General features: G+C 38.1%; 1 protein-coding gene across 4 annotated transcripts; it reads right to left on the bottom strand.

Annotated features, from left to right (window-relative positions):
- Nucleotides 1–761: 761 nt before the first annotated feature.
- LOC133550652 (probable ribonuclease ZC3H12B) lies at nucleotides 762–22,059 on the bottom strand. 4 transcript variants are annotated; one of them, XM_061896581.1, is made up of 8 exons: nucleotides 21,901–22,059; nucleotides 16,379–17,150; nucleotides 9,662–9,801; nucleotides 9,245–9,479; nucleotides 9,103–9,171; nucleotides 8,807–8,913; nucleotides 7,857–8,723; nucleotides 7,536–7,737 (listed from the first exon to the last, which is right to left on the bottom strand). In XM_061896581.1, exons 2-8 carry the CDS (start codon nucleotides 16,972–16,974, stop codon nucleotides 7,676–7,678), a joined length of 2,076 nt encoding a protein of 691 aa, XP_061752565.1. In that variant the 5' UTR covers nucleotides 16,975–17,150; nucleotides 21,901–22,059; the 3' UTR covers nucleotides 7,536–7,675. The 4 variants fall into 4 exon arrangements, with proteins under 4 accessions (XP_061752563.1, XP_061752562.1, XP_061752564.1 ...); XM_061896579.1 differs by having other exon boundaries at nucleotides 762–8,723; nucleotides 21,803–22,058; XM_061896578.1 differs by having other exon boundaries at nucleotides 762–8,723; nucleotides 21,901–22,058.
- Between the last annotated feature and the right edge of the window lie 4,067 nt (nucleotides 22,060–26,126).

Genomic DNA, 26,126 nt, shown 5'->3' with positions numbered 1-26,126 from the left:
ATAAAACACTGTACTCTAATCGTGTTTCTTTGGCATACCACTAAACCAGTAACACAGTACTACTGTGTATGATGGAGAATTTACATTTTAATACAGTTAAGTATGTTTCTGTCTTGACCTTTGTCACAGTACTGTATATACTCAATATCAGGGGTCCCCAAAAAATTTTTACCCGGGGGCTGCGTTGGGTTAAAATAATTTGGCCGGTATATATACACGATATCACGTAAATGATTGGAAAATGCATTTTTAGACAATGGGGCGGCATAGCTCGGTTGGTAGAGTGGCCGTGCCAGTAACTTGAGGGTTGCAGGTTCGATTCCCGCTTCTGCCATCCTAGTCACTGCCGTTGTGTCCTTGGGCAAGACACTTTACCCACCTGCTCCCAGTGCCACCCACACTGGTTTAAAATGTAACTTAGATATTGGGTTTCACTATGTAAAGCGCTTTGAGTCACTAGAGAAAAGCGCTATATAAATATAATTCACTTCACTTCACAATGTGATTTGCCTGAGCGGCAAAGAGACTTTGAGAGTAACAAGCGGTAGAAAATGGATTAGAAAGGACAGATAAAAAAATATATATATATATATATATATATTTTTTTATTTATTTATTTGGGACTTCCCGCGGGCCAGATCTCAAACGGATCTGGCCCCCGCGGGGCCTTAGTTTGGGTACCACTGCTCAATATAGTGTGTATGTGCAGAATAATTATTGGGATTCTTCCTGCAGGATTTGTGCAATTAGGAGGACAGATACCAGTTTGAACATCATTGGATACCTTTATTAAGGGTGAGAAACACATTTTGTCATTAAGACTTACATTTTGTTTGAGCCCACAGACTCAAATATTCTACGCTGGTTTACAAAAAGCGGTGTGGAATACAATACTGCAAACTAGCACAGCACAAACAGCTTGCTTCAGTGTTACACTTTTTTATTACGCTCACACCACCATAGAAAAGTCACCAGTGCAACATGCTGTTATTTGATTCTGAATTTTAGGTGGGGGTTTAACCTGAGTATTACACTTTAAATACTGTATGTTCAGTCACTGATTCTGTTAATCCAGGTACATACTGTATATTATAGACATATGCTGGCATCATGGTACACTTAAGTGTCAATGTGTGTTTGATCCACTGGTCACAAGTACATGTGTATAATTTTTTAAATAAACGTAAAACTTTGGTCGTGATCGTATCTATTGACATGCTATTTTTAACATACCACAGCAGTTTTACCATTTTCAAAATAGCACAAATGCAATTTCATTAATGGCCAGCCAAAACCCTACACACATTAAACTGGCCACTGACAGCAAAATTATAATTTTACACTTCAATACGATAGTTCAGTGGTTGTAGAAATAACAATACATGTCAACACAAGTTACTCATTCGACCACCTGCCAAACATTCCGATAAATTCCAGTTTGTAGAGAACTATAGATCTTAAAAGAACATTAAACATCAAACAGATTCATAGAAAACTGGCATTGTGTTTAGTAATCCTAGTTTACAAAGTTTATATTAGTTTGGTGTGGCAATCTGTGTAAAAAGAAAACACCCCGCCCCCAAATGCAAATATTTAATACAAAGCAAAACATCCTCCAAGATATTGAAATATTCCATTAAAATAGCAGACATTTTTCAACAAAATATATGCACAAATTACAACATTGATAAACACATGGCTATGTACAGTGAGGGCGTGATGCTTAGTGCCACACGAGTAACTACTGTACCTAATAAGAGTTAGTACATACCAATGGGCCCAGTGACACACAGTGTCACACAAATTAGGCATTATTTTTCCCCTTTATTTAAATTAAACTATATTCATATTATACATTTGATATTTAGTTTACATTCAAGGTAGAGATACAATTTGTATCAACAAGCAAAAGTCAATTCTAGACATTTGTGGCTTGGTTGTTTGCGGCACATACAAAAGAAGGGGGAGGGGTTACAGGCAATTACTATTATTGAACCTCCATTAGATTGTTCTTTGCGAAAGTGATGACTTTAGTTAAAAATGGGAAAAAAGTGACCTGGGGAGTGAGATGACTATCATATGTCAACATTTCTAAAAATGTTTGAATCGCATCCTGATAAAATCTGATTTTTTCTATTTATAGATGTTTGTGAAAAGAGTTTAAGACGCAGATTAAATGTGAATTTGCATTGATAATGATTGTACAAATGTATTGAATAGAAAATAAACTCTCCTTAGATAAACGAGTTCCTCAAATAGTGCCCTCTGCTGTAACAGTGTTCCTTTGTCCACATTTAATAAATACAATCTGTTCGTGGCTGTATTTTTTTTTTAATATGACTAATGCCACCATGTGGATGACAACACACACCACCTGCCGAACAGCATCTGTAAAACTGAAGTAGAGTTTTATGAGCATTTTCTGTTAAACATCTAAAAAGACGACCTTATCAGCATAAGGGATTGTAAACAAAAACGAGTTGTGTAGGGACCAGGCTTTTGCAAAGGTCCAAATTTGAAGGATTGGAATTGAATTGGTTCAAACCCACAGGATATTGAATAACAATTACAGGAAGTGAAATTTAATTAATTGCAATTCGGGAAATGTATTCACAGTAAATTGAAGAATCTGTAACATTTAACAGAAGGTTTTGGCCTAAATACTAAAAATAACTTTACAAACACTAGTACCAACTCTGAAAACACTTGGCCCTCCAAGTACCACCATAATGACCAACATTAAAATACAGTAACGTAATAGGCCTGAATATTCATGAAAAACAGGGCAGAGGTTTTTTTTAACAGGTATATTTAATCTTTTTGGCCACTGTAACATTACACACATTTTGAACAGTAACACTGTTTAAATATTTAATTTAGTGATTCTTTGGCGTACCACAAGATGGAGCCCACATAGAACAGTTTGAGAATCACTGCACAGATGAAACACAAATATCCTCTGTTTTGAAGTATTTTTCCAACATTTTCCATTATTTGAAAGTAACAATATCCACAATTTAGTTGTACTTTATGTACCTACAACATGTGCAGTTAACATGCTAACTGTTAATTTCACACAATTATGTCTTATAGAATGTTTTTAATTGTCGATGAAAGACATACCGTAAATTCCTGACTATAAGCCCTATGTTTTTCCTACACTTTGAAACCTGTGGCTTTTAAAACTGAGTAGCTAATTAATAGATATTTCTTTGCTGACAGCAATACTACAAATATTTTTATTCAAAATACCAATCAGAAACCCTGGGGTGTTTTATTGTTTGTACTGTGGCGCCAAGTTTTGGATGAATTCGCTCACTGCAGGTGCTGCAATGTCCTTCCATTTATGGTAATTAGTTTTTTTCTCTTCCAATAGGTGTGCCGTTCAGTCTTCCAGCTGTCGATAGCGTTTCTACTCATATGGATTTTACATTCATCACTCCAAACAATGTTTGTAAAATTTACAGTACAACTAAACTGTTTATACGTAATAAACCGTCCCATGTGTGATGTCTGTAGTTTTACGTGCTATCGTAATACAATGACGCTGTTAGCATTAGCCAATATAGGTGTATAAGTGTCTGTTAGTAATATTGACTTACAATGGGAGTTTTTTTTTGTATTGTTTCAGTCTCACAAATTCCTCAGTAAACTCACCAAGACGTCACTCTGGAGTTTTTGAGTCTGTTTAGCTGAATGGAGAGCTTGCTTCTGCAGCTAGAGGGTTCATGACAATGACTTTTGTTTTGATTGATCAGCTGTCTTACTGCCGTGTTACAGACACCGTTTGGAAACAATTAAGGTACGTATATAAAAATTTAAAGAATATTTCTTTGTAAAGAACTCATATCTGCGGCTTATAGTCCAGTGCGGCTAATACATACAGAAAAAAATGTTTTTTCTTCTAAAATTTAGTGGGTGCGACTTACATCGCAGTGCGCTCTGTAGTCCGGAATATGCATTATTTTGTACCTAAAATAAGTGTATTGTGTACTGACATTAGGTAAATACAAATATTTTAAGAAATATGTGAAAAAGTCATGTATGGATTAAACTGTAAAGAGAGATGCTGGAATACACCACAATTCTCAATTGGAATTTCAATTCATATTGTAATTATTTATTTTTACAATTTCTGAGACGTTGTCATTTCAACTCAGATTTTTGCACAAGCCTGGTAGTGACAAACAGCGCGTGTTAAACGAAATACAATAATACAAGTTGTACTAAAGCATCATCATTTATAGAAACAATGATCTGAATGCTATGGATGGGAATATTACAATTCACGATTCAATTAAGATTTTTGTGGTGCCGATTCGATTCCCGATTCAACACGATTCTCAATTTACACTGATTCTTACAATATATTATTGGTATATTAACCATGTTTTAATAAATAAAACGTCTTTTCAATCTAGGTTACAAAAACCCGTCTTAAAAAATTAAAATTTTCTTTAAAAAAAATGAATCTTTTAGAAAATGATGTCATAATAATCGCAATTTGGATGTGAATCGTTTTTTTGAGCGTCCTTTACAAATACTATTATTTCAATTTACTAGTTATTAAAATGCAACTATGCAACTCTCATTAAGACCTCACTAACGGGGGAAATGAGAGTAATTTAGTTGAAACCTCAGCTGCCACAAATCTGACCTTCTCTTGCAAAACAAGAGTACATTAATAAAGTCATCGTTAATTTTTGCTGACCTACGTTATGAATTGAGATCATCAATGCAATTAAATTACAGCAACACTCATCGTGTTTACTTGTTTTTTGTAATCTGCAACCAAATCAGTGTATTAACCTCAAGGGGAAAAAAATAAATCAGATGACGGCACGCAAACGTTGAGCCAAATGCCAGAAACAACCGTGACAGCAGCCTTGCAATCTGATTGTTTCACATGTAGAAACATTTAGGCAGGTTTGTTTTCACCTTCTCATGAACAGACATCTGGCCTAAAGTGGCCTTGTTCTTTTCATGAAAAAAACTTATCAGCAAAACCCAAAATTCATTTGGGCTTGACACATTCATTATTTTCTTTATGAATGTTTATACACTGCGGTTTTACCTAAAATTATAGAGAAATCTATATTTTTAAAGCACCGCCATTGAGAAAAAAAATCACACTTGCACAAATGCATTGTTAAAGAGTAACACCACATAATGTTTCTTTCCAAATTAGACGCATCTGTAGACTTTGGCAACTTCTAAAGTTTTTTTTTCCAAAAAATTTGCTCCTATGTCATATATTTAATTGAGTGGTATTTCCCTTTAAATACACTAGGAACATCACCTTTTAGTTGGGCAGGCTTTACAAGAAACGCTCTTATGTTGTGACACTTGAGTGTCAGTAACAAGCTTAATATGTGTCACAGTATGAAATATTTCTGCATCATGTAAAGCTCCCTCAACAAACCCATTAACTAACTTCTCAAGGTGCCTAATTCAGACAAACACAAAAATACAAAGTTTTGCAATGCACTTGTGACGCTTTAACAGTATTTACATGTACAAGTTTGTCACAAAATATATCACTATTAGAATAGACTCTTGCCAGCAGTAACCACTGGTTTTTGGCCGGTGAAGAGAAAAAGTTCAAGCATCCTGAGAGCAATGTGCAGCAAGGCACAGCCAAACCGCCTCACGGCTGCATCAACATATGTTCAGTCCGTCTTTCTTTAAGCTGTTCACCTTTACAGTGAAAACCAAACATAAAAGTTTGTTTTCTGTCTGGCATTTACTTAAATTATTATTTTTTTTTTTACAATTATTGAAACTCAGCCAATGTGGTACACATTTTAACAACCTAGCGGGCCTAGCTGAAATAGTGGAATTATAGAAATATGTGTGCAAAACTGTGATGGTAAACATTGTTGCCTTTGCATTCAGACACATCACATTAGTGAAATGGTGTCCCAGATTCCATGCACAGGTAATGCACATTCATTCGGATTTACCGCTATCTCAGTGCCACATGTTCATCTAATTTATTGTACATGCATTAGGAAGCTGCTTTGCAGCCTTTTATGTATTTGCACTGAGTGGGTTTGGAAATACTCAAGTCTTCAAGCCCAAACTCACAAGAAATAAAAGTCAGCCCCCTGCAAGGTGTTGACAAAAGTTAAAATCAGTCCATTTAAGTGCATGTAAAAGTGGTCTTTATTACAAAAAGAATAGACCACTGACAACTTGAAGGAGTTCAGAGGAGCTACTAATGTATATATAATACTATTTTTACTTAAAAATATTCAGTACAACCAAATATACACTATACCATTGGAAATAGAAAATGATTAACAAGTCCAATTACATGAAGCTAAATGTAATGTGACGTCAGAATAATGACCTTTTTTGGCATTATTTAGCAGCTTATAAATGACATAATGGCTTTTATGTACATAGATTAACATGTGCACCTGTATACAAGACAAATCTCTTTTTTGGCTTGCTTTGTGCACTGTCAACTTCTATCAAAATAGTAACTTTGTAATTGAGACTGAGAAAATAGATATCTTTAGATACTGAGCTAGTGCTTTACATTTAAAAAGTAGGAGGCTTCAACTTAATGTACGTTCATTGAAACCCGCCGAGACGACTAAAGTGTGAGGTCATTCAGATATAAGGCCATTAAATGTCATAGTACATGCTTGGAGGTATGCGTGTACCTCCCTCTTGTCTTTTAGAAATAAATGCACAGAAAAAAGTCACAAGAGTTATTTACAGTGGAGGAAAAGCTGAAGAAAGTTATTGATAGTTTCAGACATATTTAAGATGCCTTTCATAGCACATCCACGTGACTTGAATGGGACCTTTGTGCTTACTTAAAAAACTGACATTCTTGATTTAAAGATGCTGTGGTTTAGTTTGGGATAGCGTATATTCAGATAGTCAACTAGTTAGCTGAACTAAAACATTCCAGACAACATTGCAGGGAATTTCTGTATATTTCACATTTTGCCTTAACTCCAAATCAATAAGTTGAATGGAAATATAGTTCCTGCTCAAGTATAATGGATGTGCTATGACACAACCCATAAGTGCACCACACTTCTTATAAAAAGGTAGCCATCCTATAATTATACTAAAAAAAAAAAGTGTTTTACTGATATCATCTTACTAATGTAAGACTGTCAGAATTTGCAGCTGATTTAATTAAAAAAAAAAAAAAAAACAACTCCTGAGGGCAAATGTTGCGCTTTTGTCAACATTTATCAAGTGCCTGTTTTTGCAATCAAAATACTCTATCTCCTTAATCGCCTTCAATTTGAATAATTTTTAAAGGAAGATTCCTCAGTGACAAGACCTCAGATTTGTAACAATGACGGCTGCGAGTTGCTGGGGGTCTGTCAAATGAGGGTTTTTCTCCATTACTGAATGGACCACATATGCAGGGAAGATGTTACAAAGGTTTCGATAGGTTTGATACTGGTGGTCTGGGATGACATACCGTTCTTGGTGTTCAGCTGCAGGTAGGGGCTCCCACGGCGAGTTCCAGATTTGCTCCATTTTGTCGGGCATGCTGCGGACCATCACCCGCTCGCAACACGGCATCAAGTTGTTGCTCAGTGGGTAAGAGTGATATCCATAAGACTCGTTTCCAAAAGGCAAAGGGTCCCAGCTCGCATGCTGCTCTCGACACAGTGGCGGTCGCCTCTGTCTCATTGGGTTGCTATCGTACAGCCTGGAATCGGATATGCTGTCCATGCGAGTCATGCCGAGGGATCGCGTCGCCTGTGAGGAGAACGGCGGGAGGACATTCTGAGTGAGGGGGTAGTCTCCAGGGCAGCTTGACCTGGCCCCCACTGTAACATGCTGGATGTGTGGTGCTAGGTGTGCTCCAGGCTGCTTACGTAGACCCTGCTTGGGCTCCTCTGGTCCATAACTCTGAACCCTAGACAACGCTTCGTGCCGAAACCCATGGGAGAAAGTCTGCATTCTCCCTGGGGCAGGGGGCTGCTGCTGCGCCTTCAGGCTCTCCTCCAGGCTACCGTCCACAGAGCTCGGATACAGGTCGCCATATGAGGAGAACGAGTCGCTGTTGGAGTGGCTGAGGCAGGATTCAGGACAGTGGCTGCGAGTTCTCTGGCACACACTGTGCTCGTGCTCTATGCTACAGAAACTGTCAACGTTGTGCATACTGCTCATGCTCATGTTTGAAAAATCGCTATGCAGTGAATAATAGCCATGGTCGCTGACGGAGTCATATTTCGGGAACTGCTCGCTGTATGTAACAGAAGCGCCATGGCTGTTAGTTACCAAAATGGGCGGGTACTGTACACTAGACATGTGCTCCAGTGAACTGTGCGAGAACTGCAAAGAACCTGGCACAGGGCTGCTGGCAGATCGCGTGTTCAAAGCCCCAGCTGCGTGGCTCTTAACAGGCTGCATGGTCGGCACGCTGAGAGCAGTCACAAGGGAAGGCACTGAATTTGTTTCAGACTTCCTGACAACGGACAGTGTTTCTGAAAGCTCACAGGCCACTGAGCGGATACTTGGGTCGGACTGCCGTTTGGGCGCCACGCGTTTGACTTCAGATGTGTTGTCTCTGCTCACAACTGCCGGACCAATGCCGCATTTAACTAAGGCCCCCTCGCTCATTGTCTTCACAGCAGACAGTTTAGCAAAAGCCCGCAGTTCATCGGCGACTGACCGTAGTGGCTGATTGACACGCTCCGGATGATAGTATTTACACTTGTGTCCATATGTGCACTTTTTGCCTTGTTAAAGAAGAATAGGTTAATTTAACAACATAAAACATATGCAACACAAAATATTTTAAAACAACTTCTAATAAACTCACCATATGGGCAAGGTTGTTTTTTATGCTCTGGAACAACAGGACGCTTGCGAAGGAAGTTTTCTAAGCTTGGACCATGTCTTCCCAGTGGATCATCAGGTGGCATGAATCTAAAAAAAAAAAAAAAAAAAACATTTTTTTTTTATATAATTAAATGTGATTTTATTTACACCAACCGTGCCAGGATTGTACACTTTTAAACTAGTTTCCCTATTTTTATGAGGATAAATACTTGTGAAAGCTGCAGTCTTCCGTTTCATCAAACCAGAGAGATGTGATTTATCTTTATTTAATGGTACCTTTTGAGTCTGTAATTTGTTGTGTAGCTCAACTGTATGGGTTTGTACTGAGAGGTTTTCTGGTAGTTCCTGCCACCAAATTCATATGATTTAGTATTGGCAAAATACTAAAGAGTCCAAATAAAGCACTTTAGCTTCTTACTTGTCATTGACGAATGAATACATAAGGAGTCGTTCCTCGATGAACTTCTTCCACTCTGGTTTTTCATTCTGCAAGTCTCTGTAATTGTCATTTGACACGATAATTCCATCAGAATCATAAGCCAGCTTCACTATGAAGCGATCATCATAGCAGACCACTCTTCTGCCTTGGACCCTTCGAGATGGGGTAAAAACCAGGATCTTCTCTTTTTCTAGCTTGCGTAAAATTTCTTGATCTGTAAAGGAAAACAAGTCATGATGTTTATCTACCATTGACTTATTTAGTTGACTGTGAAGGCATCCAAACAGTGATTTGGGGTACTTTTCAGTAGTCAGTTCAACATTGATTCATCTTTACTGCTCTACAATTAAGTAATATAAAAACTGCCGGTAAATGTTGAAAAAGGTGCTTTACTACCTGTAATAGGGGCATCAGGTCTTGACTGCTCCTTTCTCCAGGCTGGGACAAACACAGTGATGTCTTTGTGCCCCTTTTCTAGGAACCATTCAACAGCAAGTTGGATACCACGGCAAGAGAAAACCTCTTTGTTTCCATGGCTGAAAAACACAACAACATCCACTTAAACCTACTAATCAGAACATATATATATATATATATATATATATATATATATATATATATATATATATATATATATATACATAGACACACAAACATACATACATACATACAAACCCCGTTTCCATATGAGTTGGGAAACTGTGTTAGATGTAAATATAAACGGAATAAAATGATTTGCAAATCATTTTCAACCCATATTCAGTTGAATATGCTACAAGGACAACATATTTGATGTTCAAACTGATAAACATTTTTTTCGCAAATAATCATTAACTTTAGAATTTGATGCCAGCAACACGTGACAAAGAAGTTGGTAAAGGTGACAATAAATACTGATAAAGTTGAGGAATGCTCATCAAACACTTATTTGGAACATCCCACAGGTGTGCAGGCTAATTGGGAACAGGTGGGTGCCATGATTGGGTATACAAGCAGCTTCCATGAAATGCTAAGTAATTCACAAACAAGGATGGGGCGAGGGTCACCAATTTGTAAGCAAATTGTTGAACAGTTTTAGAACAACATTTCTCAACGAGCTATTGCAAGGAATTTAGGGATTTTACCATCTACGGTCCGTAAAATCATCAAAAGGTTTGGGAAATCTGGAGAAATCACTGCACATAAGCGATGATATTACGGACTTTTGATCCCTGAGGCGGTACTGCATCAAAAATCGACATCAGTGTGTAAAGGAAATTACCACATGGGCTCAGGAACACTTCATAAAACCACTGTCAGTAACTACAGTTGGTTGTTACATCTGTAAGTGCAAGTTAAAACTCTACTATGCAAAGCGAAAGCCATTTATCAACAACACCCAGGAACGCCGCCAGCTTCGCTGGGCCCAAGCTCATCTAAAATGGACTGATGCAAAATGGAAAAGTGTCCTGGGGTCTGACGAGTACACATTTCAAATTATATTTGGAAACTGTGGACGTGGTGTCCTCCGGAACAAACAGGAAAATAACCACCCGGATTGTTATAGGCGCAAAGTTCAAAATCCAGCATCTGTGATGGTATGGGGGTTTATTAGTGCCCAAGGCATGGGTAACTTACACATCTGTGAAGGCACCAATAATGCTGAATGGTCCATACAGGTTTTGGAGCAACATATGTTGTCATCCAAGCAATGTTATCATGGACGCCCCTGCTTATTTCAGCAAAACAATGCCAAGCCACGTGTTACAACAGCGTGGCTTCGTAGTAAGAGTGTGGGTACTTTCCTGGCCCGCCTGCAGTCCAGACATGTCTCCCATCGAAAATGTGTGGCGCATTATGAAGCTTAAAATACGACAACAAGACCCCGGACTATTGACCAACTTAAGCTGTACATCAAGCAAGAATGGTAAAGAATTCCACTTTCAAAGCTTCAACAATTAGTTTCCTCAGTTCCCAAACTTCTGAGTGTTGTTAAAAGAAAATGTGATGTAACACAGTGGTGAACATGCCCTTTCCCAACTACTTTGGCACGTGTTGCAGCCATGAAATTCTAAGTTGATTAATATTTGCAAAAAAAAATAAAGTTTATGAGTTTGAACATGACCTGCAATGAGTTGGCGACTTGTCCAGGGTGTACGCCGCCTTCCGCCCGATTGTAGCTGAGATAGGCACCAGCGACCCCAAAGGGAATAAGCGGTAAAAAATGGATGTATGGAGTTTGAACATCAAATATCTTGTCTTTGTAGCATATTCAACTGAATAAGGGTTGAAAAGGATTTGCAAATCATTGTATTCCGTTTATATTTCAATCTAACACAATTTCCCAACTCATATGGAAACGAAGTTTGTACACACATACATGTACACACAACTATATGTATACGCACACATACTTTTACATAAATACACTATATACAGTATATACACACATATATACATATATGCCCAGGGGCGCACACACGTATATACACACTAGGAATGTAACGGTAAACAGTATAATGATAAACCGTGATAAAAATCCAAACGGTTAGTAATACCGTTTACATTTCATTTATTAAAGCATTTTAGGCAACACTGCTTGCTTCCTGAAAACTGAAACATTGCAGCACCTGCGCATGCACACTAAAGTTGCTGGCTCGAGAAAAAATGGCAGCGACTATACAAACTTTGTTTTCAAAATGTTCCCTCCGAGTAAACAGAGCTGATCGCTAGAAACAAACTGCAGCTCAGCTCACTCGCAGTCCCGGCTTAAGGTGAAGGCTAATTAGCTTTTAGCGTAACGTTAGCTCATTTTGCGGTGTGTGTGTGTGTTACGGACAGTGTTGATTGAGGTGTGTTGAAGCAGCAAAAAAGGACTTTATGTTAAATCAAGAGTTTCTGTCTTTGATAGTTGATATAATAATATAAGTGCATCAAAAAGCCTACATGAACTCCATGGTGTTCAGGGATGAATAGTCTCTCCTGTTGCTATTGTGCTATTTTTTTCAGTCGTAGTTACATTAATCATTAGTAATGTAGCAGCCTAGTTTTGAATGGCAGAGTCCCTGCTATCACATGTTGATACAAATATAACATTTACATAATAACAATCAACTACAGCCTTCCCAAATGCTGTAATAAATTAAGCATGAGGAGTTGACTTGAAAGTGTTTAATGTTGCACTTTTTATATGTAGAAGAAAAGTTTTGTCAATTTTATTTAATCTTAGCAACACGTTGAGGCAGTTTAATGTGGATTAACGTGGGCAGAATTATTATAGTGTTCCCAATGTTAAAAGGATAAAGCCATTGTTTACAAATTTGGTAATTAAATAATCCAAAAATTAATATTTTGTTGTTTTCTTACTGTACCGAAAATGAACCGAACCGTGACCTCTAAACCGAGTTACATACCGAACCGAAATGTTTGTGTACCGTTACACCCCTAATAAATACAGTATATGTATATATATATATATATATATATATATATATATATATATATATATATATATATATATATATATATATATATATATATATATATATATATATATATAAATATATATATATATATATATATATTAGGGCTGCAAATCTTTGGGTGTCCCACGATTCGATTCGATATCGATTCTTGGGGTCGCGATTCGATTATATATCGATTTTTTTGATTCAACGCGATTCTCGATTCAAAAACGATATGTTTCCGATTCAAAACGATTCTCTATTGATTCAATACATAGGATTTCAGCAGGATCCACCCCAGTCTGCTGACATGCTTGCAGAGTAGTAGATTTTTTTAAAAAGCTTTTATAATTGCAAAGAACAATGTTTTATCAACTTATTGCAAAAATGTAAATTTGTTTTAACTATTAAACGAACCAAAAATATGAATAATCTTATCTTTGTGAAAACATTGGACACAGTGTGTTGTCAAGCTTATGAGATGCGATGCAAGTGTAAGCCACTGTGACACTAATGTTCTTTTTTTTTAATTTTTTATAAATGTCGAATGATAATGTCAATGAGGGATTTTTAATCACTGCTATGCTGAAATTATAACTAATATTGATACTGTTGTTGATAATATTGATTTTTGTTTCACTACTTTTGGTTTGTTCTGTGTCGTGTTTGTGTCTCCTCAATTGCTCTGTTTATTGCAGTTCTGAGTGTTGCTGGGTCAGGTTTGGTTTTGGAATTGGATTCCATTGTTATGGTATTGCTGTGTATTAGTTTGTTGGATTGATTAAAAAAAGAAAAAAATCGATTAAAAAAAAAAAAGAGAATAGATTCTGAATCGCACAACGTGAGAATCGCGATTCGTATTCGAATTGATTTTTTCCCACACCCATTTACGGTACAGTAAGAAAACAAAAAAAATAAACATTTTTTGGTTATTTATTTACCAAATTTGTAAAAAATGGCTTTATCCTTTTAACATTGGGAACACTATAATAATTTTGCCCACGTTAATCCACATTAAACTGCCTCAAGTTGTTGCTTTGATTAAATAAAATTACAAAACCTTTCTTCTACATATAAAAAATGCAACATTAAACAGTTGTAAGTCAACTCATCATGCTTAATTTATTACAGCATTTGGGAAGCCTGTAGTTGACTTTTATTATGTAAATGTTATATTTTTGTCAACATGTGATAGCAGGGACCCTGCCATTGAAAACTAAGTTGCTACATTACTAATGATTAATATAACTATAGCTGAAAAATAGTACAGTAGCAATAGGAGAGACTATTCATCCCTGAACACCATGGACTTCATGTTAGTTCTTGTGAAATAACAGACAGACAGGGCTTTACTGCCCCTAACACACGCACGCACACGCACACACACACTCGCACAGCATAATTAGCTGACGTTACGCTAAAAGCTAATTAGCTTTCACCTCAAGCCAGAACTGCGAGCGAGCTGAGCTGCAGTTTAAGTTTCTAGAAGGTCAACGGGCTCATAGTGATGCTAGTAGTAGTTGTGACTGGGAAGTGTTTTTTATAATTTGGGGAGAGTACAATGTCCGCTGCTAAACACATATCTGCTCGACGCTGAAGCACTGACATGCGTTCTGAATACGCACTGCTGATTGGCTGTTACATCGCTCTGAGTACGCACTGCTGATTGGCTGTGTATGTAACCATTCAGATTGTTGTGTGGGCGGGACAATGCTGGGTGCTCAGATAGAGGCAGAAAGCAGAGCAGCTTGTTAAGACTTTAGCTTAAAAACTCGTTCGATACACCTCCGAACCGGACCGAAACCCCCGTACCAAAACGGTTCAATTCAAATACACGTACCGTTACATACATACACATATATATATATACACACACACATACATATATATATATATACATATATATACATACATACATACATACATACACACACACACACACACACAGACATACATACATACATACACACACACAGACATACATACATACATATATACACACACAAGTATTTTATATATATATACAAACCCTGTTTCCATATGAGTCGGGAAATTGTGTTAGATGTAAATATAAATGGAATACAATGATTTGCAAATCATTTTCAACCCATATTCAGTTGCATATGCTACAAAGACAACACATTTGATGTTCAAACTGATAAACATTTTTTTAGTGCAAATAATCATTAACTTTAGAATTTGATGCCAGCAACACGTGACAAAGAAGTTGGGAAAGAGGGCAATAAATACTGATAAAGTTTAGGAATGCTCATCAAACACTTATATGGAACATCCCACGGGTGTGCAGGCTAATTGGGAAAAGTTGGGTGCCATGATTTGGTATAAAAGCAGCTTCCATGAAATGCTAAGTAATTCACAAACAAGGATGGGGTGAGGGTCACCACTTTGTAAGCACATTGTCGAACAGTTTTAGAACAACATTTCTCAACGAGCTATTGCAAGGAATTTAAGGATTTTACTATCTACGGTCCGTAGAATCATCAAAAAGTTCAGAGAATCTGGAGAAATCACTGCACATAAGCGATGATATTACGGACTTTTGATCCTTCAGGCGGTACTGCATCGAAAACCGCCCTCTGCGTGTAAAGGATATCACCACATGGGCTCAGAAACACTTCATAAAACCACTGTCAGTAACTAAAGTTTGTCACTACATCTGTAACTGCAAGTTAAAACTCTACCATGCAAATCCAAAACCATTTATCAACAATATCCTGAAACGCCGCCGGCTTGGCCGGGCCCGAGCTCACCTAAGATGGACTGATGCAAAGTGGAAAGGTGTTCTGTGGTCTGACGAGTCCACAGTTCATATTATATTTGGAAACAGAGGACATGGTGTCCTCCATAACAAAGAGGAAAATAACCATTCGGATTGTTATAGACGCAAAATTCAAAAGCCAGCATCTGTGATGGTTTGGGGGTGGATTAGTGCCCAATACATGGGTAACTTAAACATCTGTGAAGGCACTATTAATGCTGAAAGGTACACACAGGTTTTGGAGCAACATACGTTATCATCCAAGCAACGTTATCATGGACGGCCCTGCTTATTTCAGCAAGACAAGTGTTACAAAAGCGTGGTTTTGTAAAAAAAGAGTGCGGGTCCTTCCTGGCCCGCCTTCAGTCCAGACCTGTCTCCCATCGAAAATGTGTGGCGCATTATGAAGCGTAAAATACGACAGCGGAGACCCCGGACTGTTGAACGACTGAAGCTCTACATAGAACAAGAATGGTAAAAAATTCCACTTTCAAAGCTTCAACAATTAGTTTCCTCAGTTCCCAAACGTTTATTGTGTTGTTAAAAGAAAAGGTGATGTAACATAGTGGTGAACACGTCCTTTCCCAACTACTTTTGCACGTGTTGCAGCCATGAAATTCTAAGTTAATTATTATTTGCAAAAAAAATAAAGTTTATGAGTTTAAACATCAAATATCCTGTCTTTGTAGTGCATTCAATTGAATATGGGTAGAAAAGGATTTTCAAATCATTGTATTCTGTTTATATTTACATCTAACACAATTAACCAAATCATATGGAAACGGGGTTTATATATATATATATATATATATATATATATATATAGATATGCATACACACATATGTACATATACATTACACGCACACCCACATACGTTGCTTGTTTCTTACCTCATTGCCACATTTGAGCCATCAATGACAATAGGTCGAAGATTATCATACATTTCCACAGAATCATCTTCCGCAGACACCTCAGGACTAGCAGTCTCTTTAACACAGGGTGCACATGATTGTGATGTGACTGCACTGCTGCAAGGTTGACATTCAGGTTCCACTTTGTTTCCAAGCCTTACTAGCTCTGCAAGAATATCATTAATAAGTGCAGTGGGCCCAAGTTTGTTGAGCACAGTCTCCACCTGCTCCCCCGAGTAGCCCAGCTTTAAAGCAAAATCCATTTTTGTCTGGTACTCCTTGTCACTGGCCGCCTTGATCGCTGGCCCTGCGCTATTATAATCCTCGCGGACATCTTGTACTGTGCTACTCTGGGAAAAACTGGGCTGATCGAGGCAAGGGGAGCGACACAGCTGCCGATGGGGCTTAGTGACAGCCAGGGGCTCCCACTTCTTGCAGCTGCTGTTCACCTGAACCTTTGGGCACTGCTGCTCTTCAGAATCGCTTTCCGAGCTGCTGCCATCTTCAGTGTTGTCGGTGGCATGCTGGGCCCCGCTTGAGTCAATGTTCTCCTCCCTGCATGGGTGCTTTTCCATTTTGAGTTGCTGCGACGCAGAACATACTGTCACGCTTGCCTCGTCGCTTCAGATTCACGCACCATGCTTAGCCCTCACCTCGGCTGCAACCAAGGAATCTCATTCATTGCTGGACTCTTAACACCTCTTGGGTAGGGCTTTGGGATTGCACACACTCCTGTGTGAACTACTTAAACCTGAAAGACAGTAAACACACAAAGAAATGTAAGAACTCCAAATTCAAATACCTCCAAAAGTGGAACAGTTCAGAAATTGCCAAAATTTGGAGGCAGAATATGCCTCAAAAAGATTTCCACAAACGTCTAAGTCAAACTAAAGCAGAACTTCAGAATGTTTCAAAAGGGTGTACCTTAGTCAGTAACCAACTAATAATTCATTACTGCTTATTCCCAACATGCAAATACATCAAAAGTTATTTGGTAGTTGACGACCGTTAAGTCCGGGATATATTCTCGCGTCACGTAACTTGCGTAAGCGAGGCCGTTTTGCTCTTGCCCCTGCGTACCCTTCTGCAGACCCTGACGTGCACTTCCCAAAAATCCTAGCTTCGCGTCAGCGGCAACCACACATTGAGGAGGGTCCCTGAACAGGGGAGGGCAGACTTGCTTGAAATGTACAAAATATAAGGCAAGAGTGATTGAACATTTGCATGCAAACTGATATTGTGTACTTTGTACTTTGTATCTTGGTGCGCTATGAAAAAAAATATTGCTGATTGTTTCGTTGTTGAGCTTGTTGTGTTGTTGTTGTGCTTAGAAGAAGTTACACAAATTACAACGCTCTTTTTAACTTTTATTTCCAATTTTTTGCTAATAACAGGTTCAATTCAAGACACCATCGGAGGGGACGCAAGCTATGTGATACAAGAGTATGTATATACCAGCCTTTGGGATTAGGCATTGTATGAATTTGAACACTTCTGGTTTTGGTTCAAATTCCGGTTCCTAAAAAGGCAGGGTCATTATACAAGTCTGCAGTGTTTAAATAGAGGCGCTAACCACAGTTCTTTTATTGATAAAATATCCCCTTAAAAATATATTTGGTGGCAATCATTTCTTTGTTTTCCGGCGTATATTGCAGGTATTTCTTCTGGTGGGGCATTGAAACCAGAAATCGATATAAAAAAACAATTCCGTGAATCAGAATGTTAGTCCCGGCTGCCATTTACATACCCAACCCTAACCACTGTAGACATGAGAATGAATGAGCATTGTAAAGACTAACTTCTATCTATAGATAGCTAACACCCAAGTGGCCAGCGCCTAAATGCATCAGCAATTGTTATTAGCAATGTTTCCACAGCACGAATGTAGCTTAGTTTCCCATTACTGATGCAAACTAGTTCAGAATCAGTCAACACCGCTTCTACTGGTTACAGCTGAGTAGGTCACTCACTTTTACATACATTGCTTCAAGGTGTGATTAAACAATACATTGTAGTGACTCAATGAATCAACTATCAATGAGTAAATTATTATTCACATTCCTCGTTTTAAGATATTGATGATTAAAATGGCCGTTAAGAAAGTTTACATTTTTATGTTATTTTTTTGTATTTGTATTTAAAAGTGCCAAAACAAATACATTTTCTTTGAGAAAGCACATTTTTAAATCTGAACAAATCACATGGTTGACAAGTGTACCATAACAGATTATGTTTGACATTTAAGTTTCTACAGCCAAAATTAGGGCGTGGCCTTTAAATGCTTGTGGCCTCTTATCCTAATAATTAGAATTGTGCCAGTCAATTGAGCCAATGCTTATTTGTCGCAATAATTTAATATGCATACATAGCAGCGACATTAATTAGCCTGTTTGTTCTTGTTGTTATTCAGCGAGAATGTTACCAATGAACCAAATGATAACAAAATTAATATTCATTATTGTGCCATGATGACAACAACTTTCATTTCACATTTCCACAATCCAACTAATGTGCTGTGAACATTATATAACTGCACTTTGAATTCACCAAATGCTGTGCGAACAAAATCAAATGTCAACCAGTGTCACGATTCCCCCGCTTGTGGCTGCCGACCACCGAATATCTGTGACTTTCCTGCTGCAGCAGTCTATTGGTTTTCAAATAAAACAGTCCTGATGCACAGTCTGTTAATGTACTGCGGAACAGCCCTCGCCTCGCAGCACAAAAGTAACATTGAAGGCAGACACACATGAGGTGAGCCCATGAGTGCATAAAACCTGAGACAGTGTGGGCTGATCAGTGCATCACTGTGCCGCCAGCCCCTCTGAAAGAAAATCTGCAGTCAACGACATTCTTTGGCGACAAAACCGCTATGGTCAACGGCGAACGCCATGAATTTTTTTTTTTTTTAACGCATGAAAAAAATCATTTTAAAAACTAGTGAGTCTAATACACACTTTTTTATGGAGAGCAGATACGATACTGCCAGCTTCGAGCTTCACGAGGCGCAGCCCATGATGTGTGTTGCCTAGCAACAGAGCCTTGTCATCAGCAAACTCCTTTTTACAAGTCACGACTAAAGCAAACACAGCTCATCATCTCTCTTCAGGACGCCAGTAAATTCACAACACTTACAGCAACACTACACAGCACACTGCAACTCTTCTATAAAAATGGACTTCACACCATAGACCTTTGTCTCTACTGACCGTGGAAATGGAATACAATCTATATTAAATAAGACAGCCCACGCCTGCTTTCAGTACAGTGCCAGCACATGTTTAGGAACGGTGCATAAAAAGCCAGACCAGAAAAGATATGAGCATGTATAAAGGACATTTTTATTTCATTTCCTTGCAGATTGCATCAATATTTCATATTTTTCTGGTTGACTTTATTAGGTTATAAATGCATTGCAGTGCATCACATTCTCATTAAAATCCAGACAGTCATCGTTTGGGTCTGGTAACGAGAGTATCATTCAACATTATATGATTTACAAATGGAGTTTTATAAACCCCATGTGCACAATTTGTTGAGTCTATACAGAATCTGGGATTGTCTATTACAAGAAAGGTGTGTTAAGGTCCGATTTATTCAATCTTTTTTCAGGAAAGTGTGTTCTGGACAATAGACACTGCATACCGCTTGTATGACACACGTATCTGGTCACATAAAACATTTGACATTAATTATCCTTATATGAAATGTACGAGGTAGTCGATAATTTACCTGGCAGGAGGCCATCTGCACTATGCATGTGTAGTTGTGTTTCATAGCAACAAGTCATGAGCTACTTGAGGACATATTTAACATTGCTATGTATAATCAACTAGAGTAAGCATTGTGGTGATTTATTGCTGTTGTAAGCACAATACCAATGGCGCGCAATTTGCAAAATGCGCAACTGCATTTTGCAAATTTAATGTCAAATCAAATCAAATGTATATTGGATTCATCACTATACAGTGTACATCCACGACAGAACTACTGACTAAACTACTAACACAACTTGGTTTACTATTTATAAAATATAAAAATGTAGGGTTACCTGGAACTTGAAATAGGCCACCCGGCCTGAATCCACACTTGGTAGTAGTTTAGTCAGTAGTTCTGTCGTGGATGTACACTGTATAGTAATGAATCCAATAAACATTTGATTTGATTTGATTTTACATTAAATTTGGAAAATGCGGTTGCGCATTTTGCAAATTGCGCGTCATTGGTATTGTGCTTACAACATTGCTAAACAGGTTTAGATTTAAAACATTTTAATAATAGATTTCTTGACAGTGTTTTAAAACCACACTGTCTGAAACTAAGGTGTTTCTAATACTTTTGTCAACCTTTTGCATATTTTTGAGAAACTCTAGTTCTTCCCCACTGCTACAGTCAAATTAATACTTCTGTGACGCTGGCAATCGAATTGATGAATTGATTAACGTGGACCCCGACTTTAACAAGTTGAAAAACGTATTCGGGTGTTACCATTTAGTGGTCAATTGTACGGAATATGTACTGAACTGTGCAATCTACTAATAAAAGTATCAATCAATCAAAAAAAAAAAGAATTCAACCTAATGTTGCGGTCGGTGAAAGTAGGATTATTTGAATGCGGTGGCCAACTATTCCATGCAAAGTCAAATGCTATCATTCCTGAACACAAGTGCACATGCAAATCCAAGTTGAAGTTCTTGTTTGTTGCACCATAAGGCTCTAAATACATAAGTGTGGTTCATCACGCCCCACCGTGTGCAGCTTTTAATCACGTCGCAACAACACGGGTCGGACATTGTTGCGGACAGAATTCTAAAGTTAAAGCGGTCACTGCATAACACTTACCGGCAATTAACAAGCTAATAAGAGAATGCATCGCAAATAAGCTCCGTCTTGCATTGTTCACATACAATCCGGGGACTTTGATGCCGCACTTATTTGCAAACGTGTTCTTGTTCCATGCACGTCAACATCAACGTAGTGTCATGTCACCATTATGTGAGTTTGGTTGGATCGCGGAGGCAAAACAACACCCCGGTGATACTTTTGATAGATTTTGCACAAACAATATTGCATATTAAGTCTGTGTTGATTATGTTGTACCTGATTAAGGGCCCCGAAGTTAGCACAGGCTAGCTAAGCAGGTATAGTCAACATGTTAGCTTATAGCTAATGGCTCCAAAGCGGCTCGTAGGAGGGACTGGTAATTCACGGTATGAGATTTTTTTATTTTTTTTTACCTAAACCCACACCACATCATTCTATTTGCTTAACAAGTTATCTAAAACGTAGTAGCTTTAGATGCTAACTTTGACATAACGCTTGTTAGCCTTAGCCGGCCAGCGAGCAAACGTTTCCCCGTAACTTAAAATAAAAGTTGACAAGCGTTCCAAATGGAATCCTTACTGTGCCGAAGCCGCGGCGACACGACAACGCCGTCCAACCGCGGCCCCGCTTCATGTAAATCCGAGCAAACGGAGCCGAGCCGGCAGTGGCCATCTCACCTTGTTGCTGTCATCCTGCTCGCGGTGCTGTGCGGATGTTCAGCTGCCATTGGCGCTGCTGTGCTGTCGCAGTTTGCCGAAGGTTGCCAGATCAAGAGAAGATGCTCCGTGATGACTCCCTCAGCACACTACTTTACATCTCCAGTCCCTCTGTCAACCTTACACACACACACACGTATTGACGGGTTGAGCGGATAACAAAAGGACAACTTTGTTCATTTGAATAATTTCGCACTAGCCACCGTTTTAAAACAATTGCAGCAATATAATTACTGTTAAAGAGAGAATGCACTCTCATGGTGCACAAACACTCTATACATATATATATATATATATATATATATGTATATATATATATATATATACAGTACACATATATATATACAGTACATATATATATATATACATATATTCATTCATATATATATATATATATATATATATATATACAGTACATATATATATACATATATTCATTCATATATATATATATAAATATATACTCATTCATATATATATATATATATACACATATATATATATATATACATACACATATATATATATACATACACATATATATACATACACATATATATATATACATACACATATATATATATACATACACATATATATATATACATACACATATATATATATACATACACATATATATATATATATATATATATATATATATATATATATATATATATATATATATATATATATATATATATATATATATATATATATATATATATATATATATATATATATATATATATACATATATATATATATATATACACACACACACGGTGGAAGAGGGGTTAGTGCGTCTGCCTCACAATACGAAGGTCCTGCAGTCCTGGGTTCAAATCCAGGCTCGGGATCTTTCTGTGTGGAGTTTGCATGTTCTCCCCGTGAATGCGTGGGTTCCCTCCGGGTACTCCGGCTTCCTCCCACTTCCAAAGACATGCACCTGGGGATAGGTTGATTGGCAACACTAAATTGGCCCTAGTGTGTGAATGTGAGTGTGAATGTTGTCTGTCTATCTGTGTTGGCCCTGCGATGAGCTGGCGACTTGTCCAGGGTGTACCCCGCCTTCCGCCCGATTGTAGCTAAGATAGGCGCCAGCGCCCCCTGCAACCCCGAAAGGGAATAAGCGGTAGAAAATGGATGGATGGATGGATATATACACATATATATATATACACACACATATATATAAACACATATATATGTATATATATATGCACACACACACACATACGGGCGAAAGGCGGTGTACACCCTGGACAAGTCACCACCTTATTGCAGGGCCATAATATATAGACGGACAACATTCACACTCACATTCACACACTAGGGCCAATTTAGTGTTGCCAATCAACCTATCCCCTGGTACATGTTTTTGGAAGTGGGAGGAACCCGGAATACCCGGAGGGAACCCACGCAGAAAGGATTGAACCAAGGACTGCAGGACTTTCGTATTGTGAGGCAGACGCACTAACCCACATATATATATATATATATATATATATATATATATATATATATATATATATATATATATAGATATATATATATAAATATATATATATATATCCATCCATCCATTTTCTACCGCTTATTCCCTTTCGGCGTCGCGGGGGGCGCTGGCCCTAATACATACATATATGTATATACACATACATATATATATATATACATATATATACACTTACATATATATATATACATATATATATATATATATATACACATATATGTATATATATATACATATATACACATACATACATATATACATACATATATATACATACACATATATATGCATATATACATATATAAATATACATACATACGTAAATATATATATATATGTATATTCATGTGTGTATGTATATATGCATATATATGTGTATGTATATATATATATATATGTATATATGTATATATTATATATATATGTGTATATATATATATATATATATATATATATATATATATAGGCAGCATGGTTGCAGAGGGGTTAGTGCGTCTGCCTCACAATACGAAGGTCCTGAGTGGTCAGGGTTCAATCCCGGACTCTGGATCTTTCTGTGTGGAGTTTGCATGTTCTCCCCGTGACTGCGTGGGTTCCCTCCGGGTATTCCGGCTTCCTCCCACTTCCAAAGACATGCACCTGGGGATAGGTTGATTGGCAACACTAAATTGGCCCTAGTGTGTGAATGTGAGTGTGAATGTTGTCTGTCTATCCGTGTTGGCCCTGCGATGAGATGGCGACTTCTCTAGGGTGTACGCCGACTTCTGCCCGATTGTAGCTGAGATAGGCACTAGAGCCCCCCGCGACCCCAAAGGGAATAAGCGGTAGAAAATGGATGGATATATATATATATATATATATCCATCCATCCATCCATTTTCTACCGCTTATTCCCTTTTGGGGTCGCGGGGGGCGCTGGCGCCTATCTCAGCTACAATCGGGCGGGAGGCGGGGTACACCCTGGACAAGTCGCCACCTCATCGCAGGGCCAACACAGATAGACAGACAACATTCACACTCACATTCACACACTAGGGCCAATTTAGTGTTGCCAATCAACCTATCCCCAGGTGCATGTCTTTGGAAGTGGGAGGAAGCCGGAGTACCCGGAGGGAACCCACGCATTCACGGGGAGAACATGCAAACTCCACACAGAAAGATCCCGAGCCTGGATTTGAACCCAGGACTGCAGGACCTTCGTATTGTGAGGCAGACGCACTAACCCCTCTTCCACCGTGAAGCCCTATATATATATATATATACATATATATATCAGATGGCGACTTGTCCAGGGTGTACCCCGCCTTCCGGCCGATTGTAGCTGAGATAGGCGCCAGCGCCCCCCGCGACCCCAAAAGGGAATAAGCGGTAGAAAATGGATGGAGATATATATATATATATATATATATATATATATATATATATATATATATATATATATATATATATGTATACAAACACATAACCCCGTTTCCATATGAGTTAGGAAATTGTGCTAGATATAAATATAAACGGAATACAATGATTTGCAAATCATTTTCAACCCATATTCAGTTGAATATGCTACAAAGACAACATATTTGATGTTCAAACTGATAAACTTTTTTTTTTTTGTAAATAATCATTACCTTTAAGAATTTGATGCCAGCAACATGTGACAAAGAAGTTGGGAAAGGTGGCAATAAATATTGATAAAGTTGAGGAATGCTCATCAAACACATATTTGGAACATCCCACATTGTGTGCAGGCTATATGGGAAAAGGTGGGTGCCATGATTGGGTATAAAAAAAGCTTCCCAAAAAAAGCTTAGGGTGGGGTTCGCCACCCCTTTGTCCACAACTGCGTGAGCAAATCGTCAAACAGTTTAAGAGCAACATTTCTCAAAGTGCAATTGCAAGAAATTTAGGCATTTTCACATCTACGGTCCATAATATCATTAAAGGTTCAGAGAATTTGGAGAAATCACTCGACATAAGCGGCATGGCCGGAAACCAACATTGAATGACCGTGACCTTCGATCCCTCAGACAGCACTGTATCAAAATCAGACATCAATCTCTAAAGAATATCACCACATGGGCTCAGGAACACTTCAGAAAACCACTGTCACTCAATGCAGTTCGTCGCTATATCTGTAAGTGCAAGTTAAAGCTCTACTATGCAAAGCGAAAGCCATTTATCAACAACATTTAGAAACGCCGCCGGCCTCTCTGGGCCCGAGATCATCTAAGATGGACTGATGCAAAGTGGAAAAGTGTTCTGTGGTCTGACGTGTCCATATTTCAAATTGTGTTTGGAAATATTCGACATTGTGTCATCCGGACCAAAGGGGAAGCGAACCATCCACTGTTATCGACGCAAAGTTGAAAAGTCAGCATCTGGGATGGTATGGGGGTGCATTAATGCCCAAGGCATGGATAACTTACACATCTGTGAAGGCACCATTAATAATTATAGGTACATACATGTTTTGGAACAACATATGCTGCCATCTAAGCGCCGTCTTTTTCATGGACGACCCTGCTTATTTCAGCAAGACAGCGCCAAGCCACATTCAGCACGTGTTACAACAGCGTAGCTTTGTAAAAAAAAAAGAGTGCGGGTACTTTCCTGGCCCGCCTGCAGTCCAGACCTGTCTCCCATCGAAAATGTGTGGCGCATTATGAAG

The sequence above is a fragment of the Nerophis ophidion genome, linkage group LG04 (assembly GCF_033978795.1).
Source record: "Nerophis ophidion isolate RoL-2023_Sa linkage group LG04, RoL_Noph_v1.0, whole genome shotgun sequence".
Taxonomy (NCBI): Eukaryota; Metazoa; Chordata; class Actinopteri; order Syngnathiformes; family Syngnathidae; genus Nerophis; species Nerophis ophidion.
Note: the sequence above shows the minus strand (reverse complement) of the source record. Positions and strands in the feature narration are given on the sequence as shown.